At 41.9% G+C, this 21,982-nt stretch overlaps 1 protein-coding gene across 1 annotated transcript; it reads left to right on the forward strand.

Annotated features, from left to right (window-relative positions):
• Positions 1-9,627: 9,627 nt before the first annotated feature.
• cox16 (cytochrome c oxidase assembly factor COX16) lies at positions 9,628-17,721 on the forward strand. The gene is made up of 4 exons (XM_080751418.1): positions 9,628-9,760; positions 10,803-10,880; positions 13,809-13,877; positions 16,958-17,721. The coding sequence occupies exons 1-4, from the start codon at positions 9,701-9,703 to the stop codon at positions 17,069-17,071; spliced, it is 321 nt and encodes a 106-aa protein (XP_080607544.1). The 5' UTR covers positions 9,628-9,700; the 3' UTR covers positions 17,072-17,721.
• The last annotated feature ends 4,261 nt before the right edge of the window (positions 17,722-21,982 follow it).

The raw sequence follows: 21,982 nt of genomic DNA on the forward strand, positions 1-21,982 counted from the left end.
TTCTCCTCATTCTCTGTGTGGCACTCTGAAACTACTATTCGGGAATGTTTTCATTTAGGCTGACATACAAGAGAATGTATTTAATATATAGAGATGCCTGGAACAAGTACATTGGTGGTGCAAAGTGATATGAGACAACTTATTACACATGGTAAGGATAGAAACATAGTAGGTCTAGAGGCCCCTCAATGTGACTCGTAATTGGATGTTGCTTTGTGTTTTTTTTGTGTGTGTGACAGAAACAGTGCCTTCCAACACAGTTGGAAGGCAATTACAGGCTAACAGTGGAATATCCAAAACATGAGCTCAGAGTGTGTCAGTGTCACATTGTGATCCTGTAGTGTAGATCAAGAAGCCTGGGTTTCCGAGGCTACTCTCTGGCCAGTTGGAAGATGTGGACAACATTTATCAAAGTGTAACCCAGGTCTCTGTTGGGTAAATGTAACCTTTGCATCACTCTGGATGAAGATATCTTGGTAAAGTACTACTGGTAATCAGTGGCAGCTGGGTTAAAGGTAGCAGATCTAGTCAGGTGAATGGTGCTACAGTACCACATGGAAGAGCTGCTGTACAGGAAAAAGCAAGCATGAGGTATGAAGAGTTAGTCGACCAGCTGAAATGAAATAAGCTTTTCACACTTTGAGAGCATATCTGTGGCCATATAGACATGGATAACAATAGATGGCCAAAATTGTATTTTAATTTCTAACCCTAATCTTAAATAATTCCTGTAAAATACACACGTAATGCATCAATGCATTACATTGACAGGCAGGGCTACTAACCAATTTCAACCAATAAAATGACTGACACCTGGCTGTCAGTGTCAATCCCTGTTCTGCTCAAAGCTTCAATCAACAAGACGTCGGATGAAGGTTTACAAAAGGATGCAGCTTAATTTTATTTCTCCCTTTTTATTATTATTTATTTCATAACAGAAACTCTTTATTCAATACTGTATTGCGGGAGTTCCGACAAGATGGCGACCGAGTAGGACGCGTTTGTTGAGCTCTGTGGAGGTGCATAGTTTTCACATTTTTTAAGCCCATTTTTTACTGCCTTTATAGTTCTTTTGAGACTTTAAACGCCCAAAACACTGGTGAGCGTCTGTTTTTGCAGTTGTTTCGTGTTTCATGCCGAATACGATTAACACGAGGTCGAGGAGTACCAGGTCTCCGACCGCAAACGCCGACAACATGGCCGGCGCAATGCAGGGCGACGCTGACGCTCCGGTTACAAAGAGCATGCTGCGCGAGGTCCTCAAGGAATCACTGAAAGAGTTTATGGATGGTTTTATTCAACCCATGATGCTTGGCTTGGAGAAGAAATTACTGAAGAAGATTGATGACTTCGGAAAGGAGCTGCGTCCTGCAGTCGCCACGCTGAACACGACCGTGGCTGAACAGGGGGAGGCCATTGAGAACTTTGGTTCCTCCATGGACAGTTTGCAGATGTGTATCACTGAACTGGAGAGAAGATGTGCTAATCTGGAGGAGAAGCTCGTCATAGCAGAAGACCGGAGTCGTAGGAACAACATAAGAGTGATTGGGATCTCTCCTGGGCTAGAAAAGGCTGACCCAGTGGCCTTTATCCAGTCTTTTTTGCAGAAAACATTCCCCGACGAGTTTCCCGACTCCCCCCCGGAGGTGGATCGTGCTCATCGGACCGGCAATCCACGTTCTGATAAGCCAAGGGCTTTCCTGGCAAGGATCCATTTTTTCCGGGTAAAGGAACGCATACTCCAGCTCTCCAGGAAAGCAGGCCAACTGACATACAATGGCAAAAAGGTGTATATTTTCCCCGACTGGTCTGCTGAAACATCAAAGAGAAGGGCAGCTTTCGGGCCAGTAAAGGAATTCCTACGTTCCATCACCGCGGAAGGGGTTAAATACGGAATAAGGCACCCGAGCAAATTCTGGATAACCGTGGATGAGGCGACTTCTACTTTCAACTCACCCAAGGAAGCTCTGGCCTTTTGCAAGGATAAGTTCAAGACTCCAGGTGCTGCGGACGAGACTCTAGCTACGCAGGATGATGAGACGACAGTTACAGAGAACTAACTTTTACCAGGGACACTTTTGCTTTCGTGATCGCGTGCTTTCAAACACATTCTGCCGATGTGATATCCTTTTGCCTTTAATGGACTGTTGGTAAGCTGGCTGGGACTTTGGAGATGACTTTTACGCAGCGTCTTTCTTTCCTCACTCTCTCCTCCTCCTCCTCCCCAAAGGGTGAGTTGTTAATGTAAGCCTACTTATTGTTTTGGACTCATCATCTGACTTGACGTTGTGTTTTCAAGTGTTTCGTTTCATAATACCTATTTTATTTGTTTTATTTTTTAACAAGATCTGTAAGCAGATGGGTGTTACTCGTTTTAATTTAGGTTACCGCAAGGAGAGAGGATTTAGGGCTGCTAAAGCTATAAGCATAATTCACTGTCTTTTTTGTTTGAATATAATGGACATTGTTCTTGTTATTATTGTATTCCTTTTCTTTGCTCTTATTGAGCGTTGTGCTGCTTACTATATAGGTCTAGAGGGTTTTATCTCTCTCTGTTAGGCTTTGTCTAACGTGTTCCGTGTCGCGGTTTGGACGGAGCCTGCTCTCTCTATCGTCTTCCCTCTATGTCTCTCTATCTATCTCGGCTTTCCCTCTCTCTCTCTCTCTCTCTCTCTCTCTCTCTCTCTCTCTCTGGCTCTCTCTCTCGCTGTGTGTGTGTGTGTGTGTGTGTGTGTGTGTGTGTGTGTCTTTCTCTCTCTCTCTCTCTCTCTCTCTCTCTCTCTCTTTCTGTTAGGTAATGGCGGCTATGTTGGTTGTTAGTTTATGGTTCGTTTATGCCGCCTAAAACGCTACTTTTTCGGGTAGGAGGGCGAGACTGGGCTTTGGCCTTTGTATTGAGTAATGTAGCCTACTGTTTAAGGTGAAACAGATATAAATAATATGGTCTAAATTGTGAAGGCTCCGCGGTTCCAGAGACCACTCGCTCTCCCGCCCTTTCTCTATGTCTCTCTACCTATCTCTGCTTCTCCTCTCTCTCTCTCTCTCTCTCTCTCTCTCTCTCTCTCCCTGGCTCATTGACTCGTTCTTTTTTTTCCTTTTTTTTCTAATCTCAATAGCTGGCGGATGTACGATCTCGTGGCGCGTTGGCTCTACGTGCTTGTGGATCCGCTGTCTGGGGGGGGGGGGGGGGGTAGTTATTTACCTACTTTACTTGTTAAAATGTTAATTTACTTGTTAAAATGTTAATTTCTTGATGGGGGGAGAGGGGAGCTCTGTATTGGGATATTTATTTTGTAGTCGTGATTGGGTAGGTTCACTGTTTGAAGTATGGTAGTTTACTGTTTAAGACGGAAACAGACTTAACTAATATGATTGACATTTATCTAAGTTTGCACTGGCCTTTTGGGCATGTACAGGGAGCTGTATATGGCGCAGTATGCATTATGTGTGCTGTGTTGTATATGGTTTCCTGATCATACATAACTGTGTTTTATGTAAATACTTATGTATACAGACTTTTCTTTTCTTTCCTTTTTTTCCCCCTTCTAATTAGTAATTGTGGTTTGTATGCATGGATGCATGGGGGGGCTGTATGTGGCGCAGTATGCATTAACACTGTGTGTGCTTTGCTGCATATGGCCCCCCGGATGTGCTTTTAATTTCTATTTCTAACTACATATGTAAGTGCATATATTTTTATATCATATACACTGATTTCCTTTTTTATTTATTTTTATTATTAATACTATATTAGTGCCTTGTCGTGGTGACAGCCTTATTTCCACTTATCTGTCACAAGTGTTTGGTTATTTGCATTAGCGTGGCTTATAGGGCTTTATCACATTCTAAGTGGGCCTAATGCTGGACTGATTATTATTATTACAGTTGTTATAGTCCCCTCAATTTTTTTTTTTTCCCTTTATTCTTTTCTTTTTTCTCTCCCCCTTCTTTACTAGAAATGTTAACATACCATTCTCATTTATTTAAGTGATATGAAGTGGGGAGATTGATCATAATTTGAGCTGATGGAATGTTTGAGAGCTATTCAGCCACAGGAAGGCACTTTTTTGTTGTTGTTGTTTTTACTTTGGTGATCTGTTATATATTTACATAACCACCAGAGGGCAATGTATGGTTACTTTTGGGCAGTTACTTGTTTGCACTCTCTGACAGAGTGAAATGAAGGTTGACTAATAGGTTGATGGGGTGGGGAACTGTTTTTGTGCACTCTGATGCTAATGGGGTTTTCCCCCTCAAGCTTCAATGTTATGTGTTTTTTTATGTTCGTTTGATGTTGCTTTTTCCTTTCTGTTCCTTTTGGGGTTGTTTTGTTTTTCTGTTGGGAAGGTTTGTTGTGAGGGACCAACTAGGAAATTCTAAAATGTTCTACTGTGCTTGCTGTGCGTATGGTTTGAACCACAATTATGACAGAATATAAATTTCTAAGTTTCAATGTAAGGGGAGCGAATATACCGCATAAGCGAACCAGCATTTTGGGGGTTTTGCGATCTAAATCAATTGACTTTGCATTTATACAGGAGTCTCATCTTTTAAAAGAGCATTCCAACCGATTGGCTAATAAACATTATCGTGTTTTAGCCTTTTCAGCTGCTTCTTCCAAAACCAAGGGAGTAGCCATATTGGCTAGACGTAACCTTAGGTTGGATTCTTTGGGTGATTGGTCTGACAGTGACGGGAGGATAGCTGTTGCTAAAATCCGCTTGGAGGGTAAAATGCTAGCACTAGTCTCTGTGTATGCTCCAAATGTTTTAGACAAAGAGTTTTACAAATTACTAACTAAAACCTTATTGGAACTGACGGATTTCAAAATCATTGTTGGTGCTGACTTCAATGCAACATGGCAACATAACCTAGATAGATCCACTGGGGTAGAAAGCAGAGAACAAGCACTAGCGTCTGCAGAACTACGTGCTTGGGCAAACTCAACTGGCTTACTCGACATCTGGCGTTTAATGAACCCAACGGTTAGAGATTTTTCTTTTCTGTCGGGTAGGCATGCTTCATTCTCTAGGATCGATTACGTTTTTGCCCCTGTTAGCTTGTTTCATAAAATTGCCAAGGTAGAGTTGCTCCCAATGTCACTCTCGGATCACAAGGCGGTGCTGTGTGTTGCTTCACTGAAACAGGTTATAGATAGAGCTCCTAGATGGCGGTTTAACACCACACTGCTGCGCGATGCGGCATTTGTAGCTCAGTTTCAAACTGGTTTGCGTGAATTTATAAATATCAATACAGGCTCAGTTGAGGATCCCAGAATTCTTTGGGATGCAATTAAAGGCTTTATCAGGAGTAATACAACCCTCTATGCGTCCACTCAGAGAAAATTAAGGTCAGCCAAACTGGTGGAATTGGAATCTCGGTTTTCTACTTTGGATAATTCTCTCCAAAATAACTTTGATGTTAGTACAGCAACTCAGAGGGAGCTAGTTAAGAAAGAAATTAACTCCATTCTCAAGCGCCGCTCAGAATTTCAAATGAAACGCACAAGGCAAAACTACTATTTTAATAGTGCAAGACCCAGTCACTTACTGGCTTTACGTCTTAGATCCAATGAGCATTTTGCTGATATTGTTAGTGTCAAATCAACAACGGGAGCCATGGTTACAGAACCCAAAGAGGTCAATGCCACGTTTCGTGCTTTTTATGATGAGCTCTACACCTCCGAGGTCATTCACGATGATGCAGTATGCAATAATTTTTTATCCAACATACAGTTACCAACCCTTAGCGAGGCGGATGCGGAAGCCTTAGATAGACCGCTCCATCTGGCGGAATTACAGGAAGCTGTGCTCGCAATGCGTAGGGGCAAGTCGCCTGGTTTGGATGGGATACCCCCTGAACTTTATGCCATCTTTTGGGAAGATCTAGGTCAGCTGATGCTAGACATGTTTCGATATGCAATTGAAAGTGGCTCTTTCTCCAGGGATGTGAATGTAGCTATTATATCATTATTGTTGAAGAAGAACAAGGATCCCACAGATTGCGCAAGCTATAGACCGCTTTCACTTTTGAATTCTGATCTAAAAGTTTTTGCTAAGGTGCTTGCGCGTCGCTTGCAGGGTTTTATGACCACCTTAGTACACTGTGATCAGACAGGTTTCATAGGAACTAGACTAGCTTCTGATAATGCTAGACGACTATTGCATATCATCGATAGGGCTAAGGAGCTGAGGACCCCCGCCGCAGTGTTGTCGCTCGATGCGTTGAAGGCATTTGATCGTCTGGAATGGTCTTACCTGTGGGCTGTACTAGATAAAATGGGATTTGGTGCTTCATTCATACATTTTGTTAAAGTACTTTATTCTAATCCGTCAGCGATGGTCCTAACCGGTAAGATCTGTTCGCCGCTATTCACGATTGGCAGATCTTCGAGGCAGGGTTGTCCCCTTAGTCCTCTCCTTTTCGCACTTTCACTCGAACCCTTGGCTCAGACAGTGCGTCAGTCTGCAGATATTACTCCTGTTTCGATTAACAACACACAGCATCGCATTTCCCTATATGCTGACGATATTCTACTGTTCATTGAGAATGCACCACAGTCAATTACTCATGTCCTTCAAATCTTTGATCAGTTCAGTTCCATTTCCGGCTACAAAATTAATTGGACGAAGTCAGCCCTTCTACCTCTAAATGATCAGATGAGATCTGCTATCCTGCCGCCCATAATCCCAGTAGTAAGCCAATTCAAATATCTTGGCATAGATATTTTCCCCTCTCTTCAGGCTATTGTTAAGAACAACTATGGTGACACTCTAAATAAGATTTGTCTTGATTTAGATAGATGGTCATCTTTGCCCAACTCTCTCCAAGCTCGAGTTTCAATCATAAAGATGAATGTTCTTCCTAGGGTTAACTTTGTAAGCTCTATGCTCCCTTTGCCACCACCGCCGCAATACTGGAATAAGCTTCACTCTTCGATATCTAAGTTTGTGTGGAAAGGGAAACGCCCTCGTCTTAAACTTTCTCTATTACAGCGTGCTAGAGATGATGGCGGCCTTTCATTGCCCAACTTTAAATTTTATTATTGGGCCTTCACGCTCCGCCCCCTTTTAAATTGGTTTAACCCAGCAAATAAGGTTTCTTGGAGAGAGCTTGAGGAGAGTTTAGTGCAGCCTGTTGAATTGAGAGATCTTATCTATTCAAACATAACTACACATCAATGCAAAGTTCGCTTTGGACCTATCATTTCTCATTTAGTGGCAGTATGGAGAGCAGCTGAAAAGATGTGTAAGATTGATTGTAAATGGAACTTATTTTCCCCAGTGTTCAATAATCAAAGACTTTTAATCGAGGATCGCCCCATTCGCTTTCCAAGGTGGAGGGCTAAGGGGATTCGTACATTAGGGGACTTATTTGATAGAAATGGTTTACGACCTTTTCGAGATTTGTGTGACATCTTCAATCTGCCTGGAAATACCCTTTTTTTCTACTTCCAACTGAGATTGTCCATGAGGACCTATGGGGTCCCATGGCAAGCTCCCCTTAGATTGCACCCCTTCCATGAGTTTATCTGTGATGGTAACAGAACAAGAGGTTTGGTTTCCACCCTCTATGGTTTTTTATTAGACTGTAGTTATGGGCCCCTATCTGTTGATACTGTTTGGAGGAATGATGTACCAAATTTGGACCCTGACTTTTGTTGGGACACAGTGTGGTCTAACATTAGGCTATCTTCTAGAAATCCAGACCATCAACAAATTCATTTAAATTTTGTTCATCGGACTTATTTAACTCCCCGCAGACTATGTGCTATGAGGATTTTGAATAATCCCAACTGCACTCTCTGCGCCTCAAATAGTATTGGTACCTTCCTTCACATGGTTTGGGAATGCCCAAATGTGTCGTCATTCTGGAATATGGTTGCCTCAAAACTTTCAACTATTTTTAGTATTAATATCATATCTTCTCCTTCTTTATTTTTATTAAATGACGTCTCACAGTTGCAACTAAACAATATACGCAAGCGCATCTTCTTTGCTGGATTAACGGCGGCGAAGAAGATGGTAGCTACGCGGTGGAAACCTCCTCATACGTTAACGTTTCGCCAGTGGGCCTTAACCTTTCTAGATATAGTATATTTAGAGCAGTCGATAGCAAGGTTACACGGAGCAAAAGAAGAAAACATTAATATGTGGTCGGACATTGCAGATAAGCTTAAGGCTATGATTCAAGAAATCACTATATAGTGGTAACAGCCTAGCACAGGCATGCACTATTGTACATTCCGTGTTGGTCCGGGGAAAGGGGGTGGGTGGGTTTTCTTTTCCTTTTCTTGTTTTGCTATTGTTTGTGTTTGTCTGTTAATTGCATTTTTCTTTTGATTAATGTTTTACTTTTTCTTGTTCTATTCATATGTATGTCTCTAATTTTATGTTATGGAAAATAAAAATAATTGATAACAAAAAAAAAATACTGTATTGCCTTATTGTGCGTGAGTAAAGATTACATTGCGTTGCCAGAGGGGGGGGGGGGTCAGTGAACGACCCACCCAATAACTGATTCGCTGAGAAGCACCCACCACTTGTTTCACTGGAAATATACGTCACGATGTGGACACGAAAAAGCTTCAGCACCTTGGACAGCGAACAGGGGAATCCCTCATTAGTGGGATTGAACACACCCCAGGAGAACTGCTCTCAACCCCCAACACATTACACACATGTTCCTAATTCCTATTCAAAGTGAGTCTTTCCGAGTGACCTGAGTGAACGTATCTGACCCTTCTGACCAAGAAAGAAATAGACCACTTAACACTTAAGACACATGGATAACAGTATAAGAGGGTGAAAGCGGAGGGGAACTCCTGGTCTGGAGCTGCATGCTAAAGTAAATTGATGATGTATGTGGCCACAGTGCCCATGTGTTGCTGCCCTGACTTGAGAGGTTTCTCCTGAGCCTGCTCGCTGCTGTCTCCTGCATGGCTGCCACCGCCACGGCATGAAGATCAAGATGTACCAGCGAGGAAGAGGCTGTCACAACCAGGCATCACAGGTGACAGGTCCAGACATCACCAACAGGTGACAGGTCCATGCTGTAGTGGGAAAAGTGTGTTTTACTTAAAGGAGTAGTTAAACCCCAAAATGACTTTTTCTATTTATTACTCACGCCATGGAGACTTCAGTTCAATAATAGGCCTATGTTTTGGTATTTGGCAGAGAAAAAAAACATTTTTATAGTAAATGTACCCCCATTGATTGTGGATGGGGACGCAAATGCATTTGCGTCCCCATCTGGAATCAATTGGGGCAAATTTATTGTAATGAAATTATTGTCTTGCAACAAAAACATAAATATTATTGAACTCAAGTCTCCATGGCGTGAATAATCAATAGAAAAAAAGTAATTTTGGGGGTGAAGTTGAACTACTCCTAAAAGTAAAAGTATCAATACTGCAATGTAGAAAAACTCATATAAGTAAAAAGTCCGATATTAAAAAAGTAAAAGCACCTCAAAATTATACTTAAAGTAATCTTTAAGTAAATGTACTTAGTTACTTTACACACTGGGCTGTGCGCACCGTCCTGACAGGCGACCCTCGGCTCGAATCTACTATCAACATCACAGGCGGAACGAAATGTCAGCTCTCGCCTTTCTCCTTTCCGGAATGTTTATTGGGAAGGACCATGCCTCCACCAGCTGTGACCTGCTAGCATTAGCATCCTTGTAGCTGCAAATAAATATGATTACTCTGAAGGCTCTTCAAAAGAACAAAACAATCAGATATGGCTTGCCTATGATGGTAAATTGTTTGTTCTATTCCATCATCTTGTACGGAAATGTTAAGTGAGTTACAGTAGCTAACGTTAACTCTTTAGCTAGCCAATGTTACATCATGCATGTTTGTACAGTATGCTTGTCTAACATAGTAAAACTATGAAATAGGAATTATGTCCTGCTGTTATTGGTGTGTAAGTTGAATGTATGTTGGCTTCATCTGAACCTCTTGCCTTTTTACGTGTGTTTGTGTGTGTGTGTGTGTGTTAGCCCTGAATACATGACTCTCATATACATGAGAGTCATGCTCGAACTTTAACATGAGGACCAGTGGGTAATCGAGCCCTCAACGGTTTGCGCTAGGAACATCAGATTTCAAAAATAAAGTGCTTACCTAAGCCAACTCTGCTAACGATTTGACGCCGCACAACGTTCATTACACGCCGCTCCCCGGTTGTTAAGTAAAAAGCATTTTTGTCCGAAATTATTTTGTTTTCCATTGGACATCCGGGTCATTTCCTCGCTAGCCCTGAATCAGGGCTAGCGAGGAAATTACCCGGATGTCCAATGGAAAACCAATGGAAAACAAAATAATTTCGGACAAAAATGCTTTTTACTTAACAACCGGGGAGCGGCGTGTAATGAACGTTGTGCGGCGTCAAATCGTTAGCAGAGTTGGCTTGGGTAAGCACTTTATTTTTGAAATCTGATGTTCCTAGCGCAAACCGTTGAGGGCTCGATTACCCACTGGTCCTCATGTTAAAGTTCGAGCATGACTCTCATGTATATGAGAGTCATGTATTCAGGGCTAGTGTGTGTGTGTGTGTGTGTGTGTGTGTGTGTGTGTGTGTGTACAGATGTCTTTATAGATAGATATGTTTATAACGCCTTGTATTTATCAAAACTTAAGCTGCCTTATTGCCAAGCTTTTAAAGATTACTACAGTCACTGCAGACAGTCCTGTTCCCAGGGTCCTATTAGGACTGGGAACTCAAATTAATATGTGCTTCTGACAAATACCAGTCTGTTTAATGAAGTAAAGTCCATATTTTCGTTTTGTATTTCAGCTGCTCATCATCGGTGGTTCCTTCGGACTGAGGGAGTTTACACAGATCAGATATGATGCCCAGAAGATAAAAAAAAAGGTTTTCAGTCACTTCTCATTTAATTTATTTACATTAAGATTGTTATTTCATTTAAATAATTTATTTATTATATCGTTGCTATTGAGCAGAAACCTAAAATCTTCATATTTTACTTTGTATGTTTTCTTCTTTGTTGTACAACAGTGTCTCAAAGTAGCCAATTAATTTATAAGCTCACAAAGTGTTGCAATGTGACACGTGAGCTATTTTAGCTATTTTAGAAACAATTTCAAAGTGAAAATGTCCTGTAGTGTAAAAGTATTACAGACAGTGGCTTTCTTTTCATAGGTGTAAAATTCCCAGACTGCCAACTTTGCATGCAAGGTCAGAAACACGTACACGCAGGACTGGTGATTATAACAGTTTGATTTTTAGAGGTTACATTTTGTCATAGTTGAGTACACATCTGGAGATGTGAGCCAGCGAAACCTCAGGTAGAAACAGTCATGAATTTCTAATCCTGTGCAACTAGGCCTCCTAGTGGTATGACAACATCATTGCTTCTAGACTAGAGTCACGATTCTGACGAGATCATACAGTGTAAAAATAGCACACATGCTCTTACATTATGCCAAGACTGCATCACTGCAAAGGCTCCATGCAGCTTACGAAGGCCTAAATTGTTTTCAAACACAACATGCATTATTACAGCTGCATTATTATTATTAATAATAATAATACGTAACTATCCAGCACTTGGAATGCTCACAATGCAAGCACTGGCTTGATTATTAGGGTGAGTCAGAACAAGAACTAGAAGTGAGAGCAGATCGTGAAGACTTCATTAAAATTATAGAACAACCCCATATTAGAAGAAATTATAATCTGATGAGTAGACTGTGGGTGTGGTGAGTACACAGTAAAATCCCCAGTGTTAATTTATCCATTTGTAACTAGGGCTGGGCAATATAGACAGAATCAAATGTCACACTATTTTTGACCAAATACCTCAATATCTATATTATTGTGACGAACATGTTCGAATTCTTCAAAAGTATTACTTTTGAGCTTACTTTTGTACATTTAGAGTTAAATGGTTTCACTGTGTAGTGGAAGAGAATTGAAATTGGCAGGGGCGGGGTTTGATTGTTTTGTGCTATTTTACCGTGACAAATGCTAATGCTCGTTATCTGGCTGGGTGCCAGATGGCAAGGCATCTTATTCTTGTTTCTATCCATGTGAGCTGGCAACTACAGTGAGCAGGATATTGGGTGGAGATGGGGGGGCAACTGGCATCATGATGCCCCCTGGCCCTTTTCCTGTCTGCTCCATACAGCTGCCCCCATGCTGCTTGTTCTCTCTCTTATGCGGCAATAACCCCCGCCCTTTGTTCAACCAGCCTCTCCTTAAAACCCTATGGTTTGAAGACACTACTGTGACGTGTGTGTGTGTGTGTGTGTGTGTGTGTGTGTGTGTGTGTGTGTGTGTGTGTGTGTGTGTGTGTGTGTGTGTGTGTGTGTGTGTGTGTGTGTGTGTGTGTGTGTGTGTGTGTGTGTGTGTGTGTGTGTGTGTGTGTGTGTGTGTGTGTGTGTGTACATGCGTGCACTCAGAACCCACATTTTTCAGTCCCAATACATACATCTTGTAACGAACCACACGTCAAACCACATGCAGCTAAAACCACTCATGCCATGCCCCCACCCACATACACACACGCACTCTTTGAATACATCACCACCATCTAACAGACTGATTCCTTTTTTTCCTTTACTTGATGGCCTCCGAGATGTTGACCCAGTTTAGTCTCCTAAGCCACTGTCTTGAGGAATAATGCTTAATTTATAATTGTCGTGTGATGGAGTTGCCCGCTGAAAACGGCAGATCTACAAGCTCAACACATTGTGACGTGACGTGTTGTGACTCGTGAGCTTGTAGATCCTTTTTAATAAAGCATTCAGTCAGCTATTCGGATTTTAACCCTGAGGTTTTCTACTTTTCTTTGCCCTCATCGCTTTTTTAATATATATTTATTTATTTTTCTCTCTGCTGTAGCACAACGGCATTTAAGTCAGGCTTTAGTCGGTGTAGTCGGACCCAATTTGCTTTTGCAGTGAAATCAATTTAACCCCAAATCAAGCACAAGTTCACCCTTTAAGACTGGTCCCATCTCAAGGTTCCATGGGAGTTTTCCCCCTTGCCTCTGTTGCTCTGGGATTGCTATTTGGGAGAATGTAATATTAATTAGTAACTCTGCAGTATTGGTTCTTATACTAATTACTGTGGCAGTTATTTCTGGTGCACTGGATGCTGCATGATAATTCTGCTGTAGTTGCTTTGTAGTCGTCTCTATAGGGGTGATTGTTTCTTGGTGTGTGGGTGAGTGAGTGGGTGGGTAGCAATAAGAGGCCTATTAAAACAAATAACATGTTGAATATCGCCAGTCACTAGAGTAATTGTAACATTATTGCAGGGAAATATTAGAACTCATTAAAAATAATAGATTCAAAATGAATGCATTTCTATCCAGAGCAGAGGCAGAATCTATTTGAATTGCAAAAAAGAAAAACAATGGCAGCATTCCATTGGACTTCTTCTCTGCATGGTGTCTCTCGCCAAAGAAACGTTGTTTCACCAAACCGTTGGACAGACAAAGCTGCCAGGGGTTTTAGTGAAGCTTCCAATGTTTTATTTTGCCAAATCAAGCAGAATAATTTACAAGAGGAAAAATAATCATTTCAGCGCCATCCTGCTCTGACAAGGAAACCCTCCTTTATCTTTTGCACTCCCCGTCTTTCTTTCTACTTTGGATGTTGCTTTCTCGCTTCTTTTCGTTGAAACATTTTTTTTCTTTCACTTGCTGTGTGTGTGTGTGTATATGTGAAATAATGTGTGCATTTTTTGCTTGCGCATGTACTGTAAGTGTTTGCCACCAAGCCATCCAGCTTAATCACTTCTCTCTCTCTCTTGCTCTCTTGCCCACACTCCCAGATGGACCCTTCCCTGGAGGCCAAAGTGAACATGGAGAAGCAGTCAGTCATTCTGGAGGAGGAGTATGAGGTAAGAGGAGACAGGAAGGTTTAGGATGCCCTCAGGGTGGGATGCTGGATGAAAGGAGTCCAGTAGTCTTTGCTCTGTTGGTGGGGAAATGTAACCAGTAAACTGGTACACAAACTGAACTTTATTTAATTATAACCAGTTAGCCCTATTTTTAAAAGTTAGTAACACTAGCCCTTAAGGGCCATTTATAGTTACGGATGGATGATTTTGTGTACGTTTGGGGTTGAGGAGGAACTTACGGTAATTGCGTCGACATGCATAGTTCCGTCCGTTCTCTGTGTTATATACGGTTCAATTACATACTGTATCCAATAGATGGCACCCAAATGCATCTTCCCAATGAGCAAACATGTTGATAGGCATCGGCGATTACATGCATTAAGTAAATAGCCTACAGCCGTGCTGTGCGTTCTTTCAATGGCATCGTACTCTATTTTCACTCCATAGTTGATGTCCCTGCACGCCGTCGCCGTCGGAAAATGCTGTTATTAAGCCTATTATTAATATTATTTGGATAAAGTAGAACAACTTTTCAAACCAATCATAATCATTTACAATGGTATCATGATCTGACACTGGCACTTTGCTGCTTCTGCGTTCTGCCTCCGCTGCTGCTGTGTGCACTGCAGTTGAACAAGTGGCAACAGGTCTGCGTCCTGAACGGCTTGTTCACTGTTCAGCGTTACTTTGTGATTTTTTTTTTTTTTTCTTCCTCCTACTACGAAATGGATACCAGAAAAAAAGACGAAACATTTCTCCCTCTACTGCCCCCCCACGGTTGACAAAAGTTTGCCACGGGTACTTCATGTGTACGTACGTTTTTATCGGTTTTAATCCGTTAGGTTGAGTGTTGTCCGTAACGTTACGGACAGAGACAATTACGTCCGGAGCTACGGAGAGACCGGATCAAAGTACTCTCCGTCTCCGTTCGTTATGTATCCCCGCGTTGTTTATGTACTACTATGCATGGTACTTTACCCGTTCAAAGATATGAGCTCCAAAATGATGTGCAGTGTGTGGGTTATGGGATGTGCACTGTGCATACAGTATATGAGGGATGGAAAGTAACTTTAACTGGTGCTTGCATGATAATATGTAGGAGCATCAATGTAAGAAATACCCGTTTCGTTTAATGGCAACCCCCCCCCCCCCCCCCCCCAGTCCGCCCTCCCATCCGCCCGCCCGCCTGCGCACACACCCGCCTGCCTGCACACACACAGAGAGCTGGTTAAACATGTTGCCTCATGCTAGATGCAGAATAGATATGCCTCAAGCTAGATGTAGAATAGATAGTAGATACACCATAAAAATGCTAATATACAGCATACGATTTGTGAAAGTGACAAACGGGCTTCACAGTTATGTCAGGTGTGTTCATATGCTAATGGTGATGCGATTTCAGATCAATTGCTCCAGCCACTGAGGAGAAACACTGTTTCAGACAGACAGACACTCACTCACTCACTCACTCACTCACTCACTCAGACAGACATTCGCAAAATTATAGTATAGATATACACAAAAAAAGATCGACAAGCTTGCAATGCGAGCAAATGCAATGTGTTTCATAGAAACTTGAGGATAAACGCGTCAGACGCGCGTTCACGCCTCGCCCGCCGCTTCGATACGCCACTGTTCTATTTCCAGGCGTTGCCGCGTGGTAAAAAATGTGCACAGCCAGTCCGCAGACGGTGTGTGTTCCCCATTGGTCATTGCACATACTCCTTCAGGCTGGGGCAGCACCTATCTGCAGGGAGTGTTGGGTGGGAGGAATGGTGCTCCCGGTGGGGCCTCCTCACTGGCAGGCGACAACACAGCAATGTGTGGGGAGGAATTAATTGGGGTGAAAAAGAGGGTAAAAATAATTGGCTCCTCAAAAAGAAAAATAATATTTTAAATTATTATTTTCTTCTACGCTCCTGAAAGATAAGACCCTTTTAATAAAAACATTTTCGATGTCTCAATGTTAAATGTTAATTTTTCATTATCGCCACTGTATTTCAGTGTGGGACTAGGGCTGCAAGCGAACGTTCGGGGATTCGAGCGTTCGTTCGTTACGTTGGCAATCGAAGTTCTAAATTAATAAGTTCTTTTTTTTTCTTTTTACTTTTTTTTTTTTTACATGAAAAATAATTATCAGAATGTGATAGGCCTATTCAGAATATCACAGTAGTAGAGATAGCCAAGCCAATAAGAAAGAATACGAAATAGGTTACCAGTAAACACTAACAGTTTATGGTGACCGTTAATAAGTAATTTGTCAGAACAGCTTGGAGCGATCAAGAACCGTCCTCCGCTCCAATTCCGCTCCTGTTGGGGCCGCGAACCAGCCTCACTGACACACGCTTGATGACAGTGAGGGAGTGAGAGCAGAGTTGAGCAGACAGACTGTGTTTGTGCTCCGAACAGCGAACACCCATCCACGCACCCAACGATTAAATAGCCTTTCTCCTAAGCATGAGCAAAGATTGATGTCATTGCAAACCCCTAAAGGATCCATAATCTAATCGAGACCAGTTCAGCCCGAACGCGACGTGCTCTGCCTCTGACGCAGTCACCAAGTCTAATCATCGTCCGTGCAACTCCGCTATACATTGAGCCTGTTCGTCAACAAACACCGCAACAGTTCTCCGATTGGATTGGATTTTTCAAGTGTTAGCTTACGTGTTAATGCGGTCACGCAAGACATGCATCAACGCATTTTCAATGGACAAAACAGCGCATTTAACAGATTTCCTACACTGTTTTAGCTGGTTAAAGGTACAGTACGTTCGATGGTCCGAATGTTCGGTTTTTATTAAAGTAATTAAAAGTCGGAGGTTCGATGGTCCGTTAGGAAAATCCCCCCCGAAGTTCGAATTCCTAAAACAGGGTTAGATTACAGCCCTAAGTGGGACATTGAAGGCTAATCTAGAAGGATCACTGCAGGTGGACCTTTCTCGTACAAGCGTTATTTTGTACAGATTAAAGCCAATTGTTAAGAATTGACAAATGAGCTGGTTCAGTTCTGGAATGTTAATGATTCCTGGCCACCGCAAGTAAAACCCCCAACCTCCTGCTGGATTATTTTCTCTCTGCAGAAAATGAAGAGCCAGAACTTGGACGAGTGGAAGAACATCCGTGGCCCTCGTCCCTGGGAGGACTCCAAGGACTATCAGGATCAGCAGCGTGCCAGTATGAACAAAGAGGCTTGATGCCCAGGAAAATACCAAACATACTTTACACTCTTCAGCCTGAGAGACTCTACAAAAAACAGGGGGGACTCTAGCAACAGCACCGTTGAGAGCCAATTATCTCTGACGCCGACAAGCCCTGGGCACCGGCTCCTATTGTTTTTGCCTTGGCTCACCTCGAGAATTTACGCTTTGTAATTGTGCACTGTAATATTGAGGTCTCCTCTGACTTTGAGACTTAGGCTACCTGTGGGGTAAAGTTATACATACTTGAAAACTTTGATGCAGTTTCAAGTTGTTGTTACAATTTGAAAAAGTGTGTTTTGGATTGTGATTTAAAGCTCCCACATCCCACTCCATGCAGTTAGGGTTAGAGTCCTCTAGCCTGGCTTGGCCAGACTATATACTAATGCAGATGACTAACTGCAGTATCCCCAGTCCCCACCTTGTTTTAACATGGGTGGATTGTCTAGCTGTGCTAGGCTAAGAGTCCTCAGCATGGTTTAAAGATATGTCCAGTAGGGGGCGTAATTGAGTATTGGTCAATGCCTTACATTGACATACACACACACAGGTAGGGAGAGTGGGGATGATATTCAAATCTCTGTATGATTTCCATGAGTCAATAAATGATGTATTGTTGATACCAATGGGACTTGTTTTCATTTGAGTTTTCGCTTTTCAGCGATATTGTGTTGATTTACCATTTGAAGCTATGTAGGTGTAAATAAAACGGCAGGCCAAGGCTCTCTTACGGCTTTATAAGCTTCAACAGTAATTTCTTCCACTGACAGTTATTACTTTGCAATGCCACAGATTTATTATGCTCATTATGGAAATGGTATTGCCTTCGCTCGCTTGTCTCACAAACAAGAAGTGCACAACTTTTGCTGTGCAGTGCACCACTGCATCTCACTATTGATACATGGCTACAGATAATGACCATGAATGAGGGAGAAATTTAACCAGTGAACCCATTCAACTTGAAATCTAAGATGACTTGATCTACAGGAATAATTGTACCTGAGCTCAGTAGCTGATTGGAGAATTTTATGTGGCTTTTATTTTGCAACCCTACTGTAAGGGCCCATTTGCTTTGTTTTCCTTCTTTTTTGTACTGTGACCATTTTACTGTCTTAATATCCATGTCTTCAGTGTTGCAGTTTTAACAGTCTTATTTTAGCTTTTGGAATTCATGACAATGGCACAGAGCCACCAGCTTATGCGTGAAGATTATTTTCAGTTTGCCCAAATGTGGATCTTTCCCACTGAGCTGCTTTGTTATCGTTGAGGTGTTAAGCATTAATCTGAGCTAGCATGCGCTGGCAATCCTCCATAATCCACCTAATAGATCTGAATGACAAAATGGCAATCAAGAAACATTGTGGCCGGATTAACAGATCAAAGCGAGGTAAAGCAAAGCATTGTAGTCATTCTACAAAAAAAGAAAAGGTTTCCCACCCTGGCAGCCAGGTATCTCCAAATAAGTCCCCTCTAAAAATAGAGCATCCCACGTGCTGCGAAGTCTAACCCTCACACCGAATCTCACACACTTATGGTGGATCCTCCGCGGGCACCCCCTGGGCTGTTTTTGATTAGATCTACTGTCTTGGAATCAAAACTGCTGCAATGTCTGGGCTCCCGCTCTCTAGAAAAGAAGGCTCATAGCTTATAGTCTTACCAACATCATTTAACAATATACTATAACAGATGTGCCATGTACTGTACTGTATGTGCTGCACAGTCGATTGCACATGGTTGAATGCCATGTTTATCATACTATATATCTCACACTGTCATGTGCAGCCTCACAGGCATAGGGTCGGCAGTAGATGGTATCAATTAGGTGTGGGTCAATGAATTGTGTCCTTGCTTGCTGCATATTTGCTTTTTTCCTACAGAGACTTCAATGAGAAATTAATGATTCATTGTGGTGTTCTAAGAGGCTTTTGTGTGGGAATAGTACATATTCATGTTCTGAGACCGCCTCTATAATCACAAGGCCCTTCTACTACCAGACAGTATGTAGGGTGTTTGCTACTTGCTAGATCAAGCCCCTTCTCTGACAGCACCCCACATCACAAAACAACAAATATTAGGTTCTGTCTGAACAGGTTTGGTTTCAATGAATGACCCTGAGCGTAGAATCTTTTAGTAAATTGCATTTAAAAAAAGACAGTACCCCACACTGACTGAAGACCCCTTGAGCAATCCCTCTTAACCTTCATGTCTAACATATCATTCAGTTTTATTGACAGTTTAGCCGGAAAAATTACCTCAGAGATACAAATCTCTGTTTGTTGGAATGGACATCTTTCCACTCCAGCTTCCATGCTGTGTTCAACTCATAGGCCTATGTCTCTGGACCGCATGCTGGCCTACAATCAATGTCCACCAGAGCCGTCCTTACATACTGTACCATTTGTTTTAATAAAGTGAGAGGTCTATCCCCTCTCACCCTTTTTATTTTTAAGAACCTTCCAGTTGGCTGCCACTAGGTGCTGCACAGTAAGGGACAACAGGACTCCTAATCATTTCTGACACCAGTTCTCCTCCATTAGCATCACTCAGTCTTCACATTCCTTATGTCTTCATTTGAATCCATCTATCTAGTTGCTTTTGAATCCATACATTTTTTAACATGCAGCTCGATAGTTGCATATTTAATCAATATACTAACATGCCCCTCCTCTACCCTTTCCAAGGATTTGTAATCTTAGTATTGTTGCTAAATCATGCGTTTATCATTGTGAGATTGGAATGATTGTCTGTCTTTTTTGCAGAGTTCAAGGAATTTCCTTCGTTTTTGGCAAACAAAAGTGGAAAGGTTTATATGTATTCATTACTTGGCATCAGCTTAGACTTAATCCTCTTTTTTTGTCCTGTAGCCTACGGAAGAAGTGACTTTGGATGTTAAGTAGCAATGATGTCAAGCTGTTCACTCCAGTGATATCAAACCTCTCATTTGAGGATTTTGTTTCTTTTTTTGCTATCTGAAACAGTGGTGCGGTTTAAGTAGATCTTATCTCTGAGCTCTCAAGTCCACTATTTATTAGTATTTCTTTCTCTTCTATTTATTTTGTTCGTCTCCCTGTTATATTTGTCCTGATATGTGTTGAACCGGTGACCTTTCTAATTACCCATGCCATATAGCTTCTACTGTCCATAGACTCCAGAGACCAAAATGGACCACACTTTCCAAGGGGCTGACTATCATAAATGTGTGGTCATGATGCATGCCAAGTGCAGGGGCGTGGAGGGTAATTCAGGGCGTCTTTCACGTTCTGTTAAATTTTTCATTCCAAATTGCAAGAAAACGGTATCAAATATTCATAGTGCAAGGCTAAGAAAAGAAGAAATCAAATTCAATATTTACCACGCTGTTCTGCGGCTAGGAGAGCTAATTAATTCTGAGGGGGCGAGAGCCAAGTTTGTTCTCCACCGTTCTAACAGGATGTTGCCAAACTCCACAGAGCCAGTGATGTTCTAGTCCAAGGTTTGTCAACCTTTTGAGGGGCCTGTAACTTCTAACATTGAGCTGCCTGCAGCTCTAATGGTGACGCCAGAATGAAAGCAAAATGCACTTACTACATGCCAATGATGACATAGGCTAATGAAATAAAAGACAAAATGGAAGCAAACGGGGAGTCCTATTGAGGCATAGACATAAAATTGTTTAAAAAATAAATAAATAGCTCTAGCATAAAAGAAAAGCAACACAATAGCTAAACAAAAAATTGATTGTTGCGACCGAAGGGTGCAGTATACCATGAGAAATGTCGCAGCTTGTCTGTCCGTCTGTCTGTCAGTCAGTCAGTACACATTTTTACAGTCTATGGTCTATGGGTTTTTTGTATGGTTCTATGGGTTTGTCGCTCTGACATCATGCTCTGATGTCATCGATATATCACTGGCCAGATGGCAAAGGCATGGCCCATATCTTTGTGGCTGGTTCAGATGGGGATCTCCATGTATGGGCATAACATATATTGTACGTATATGGATACATATTATTATTAATACAATATAAAATAAAAAGTCCATATATGGGTATTCCCGGAAACAAAATCCCTTTTATGCCCATATATGGAGATTTCTGATGTCATCAATCCCAGGCCCTAACTGGCCCAAGAGCCTGCTTTACTCTGATTTACACCCTACCATCCCCGAAAATGTTAATATTAAGTCCATATATGTATATGGATGTATATTAATAAAGGATAACATAAATAAAATGTCCATATACAGTATGGGCATTCCCAGATGATGCCCTGTTATAGGGTACCCCCTTATGCCCATATAGAGATCCCCAGGCATCAAACCCAGGCCCTAACATGCCAAGGCCCTGCTTGGCTTTACTATTTAACATACGTTTTATGCCCATATATGTCCCAATGTCCTCAATATTAAGGACATATCTGGGAATGCCCATATTTGGTAATGCCCATATATGGGCATGTTTTGACATAACATTGTTGACTATCATACAGGGGTCTCCATTATGTATGGGTAACTGGTCCGATATACATCACTGGCCAGTGACGTGCGTGCGTGCGTGCGTGCGTGCGTGTGTGTGTGTGTGTGTGTAAATTAATATTTTTTTTTGTCACTGCACAACCCAGGTTTTAAAAGTACACCCACCTGCCAGCCTAATTACCAGAGAAATAGACCTGTAAGGTGAGTTTATTGATTTGCCCTCTGTGGTGTAACCAATTCCTTGCAACCTATTTCACATCTTGCTCCTTTGGCAGATATACTTTTTGTAGCTTGTCTGGCAAGACAGTTCTTCTTAAAGGAGAGAAAATACTTCAGGTTCTGTAAGCAATCAAAGTTGACTTGTCATCAGTGAGACGGAATGTCTCCTGTCACTGTGTATTTGAAGTTTTTACGTGCGTATATATAGTATGAATGTATGCATGAGGCATATATGAA

The sequence above is a fragment of the Nannobrachium achirus genome, assembly GCF_963921795.1.
Source record: "Nannobrachium achirus genome assembly, chromosome: 20".
NCBI lineage: Eukaryota > Metazoa > Chordata > Actinopteri > Myctophiformes > Myctophidae > Nannobrachium > Nannobrachium achirus.

Coding starts and splice junctions, on each gene's coding strand:
- cox16 (XM_080751418.1), top strand. CDS start 9,701: ATGATTACTCTGAAGGCTCTTCAAAAGAACAAAACAATCAGATATGGC. Junction 9,761..10,802: donor GATATGGCTTGCCTATGATG/GTAAATTGTTTG, acceptor TTTGTATTTCAG/CTGCTCATCATCGGTGGTTC. Junction 10,881..13,808: donor CCCAGAAGATAAAAAAAAAG/GTTTTCAGTCAC, acceptor CCACACTCCCAG/ATGGACCCTTCCCTGGAGGC.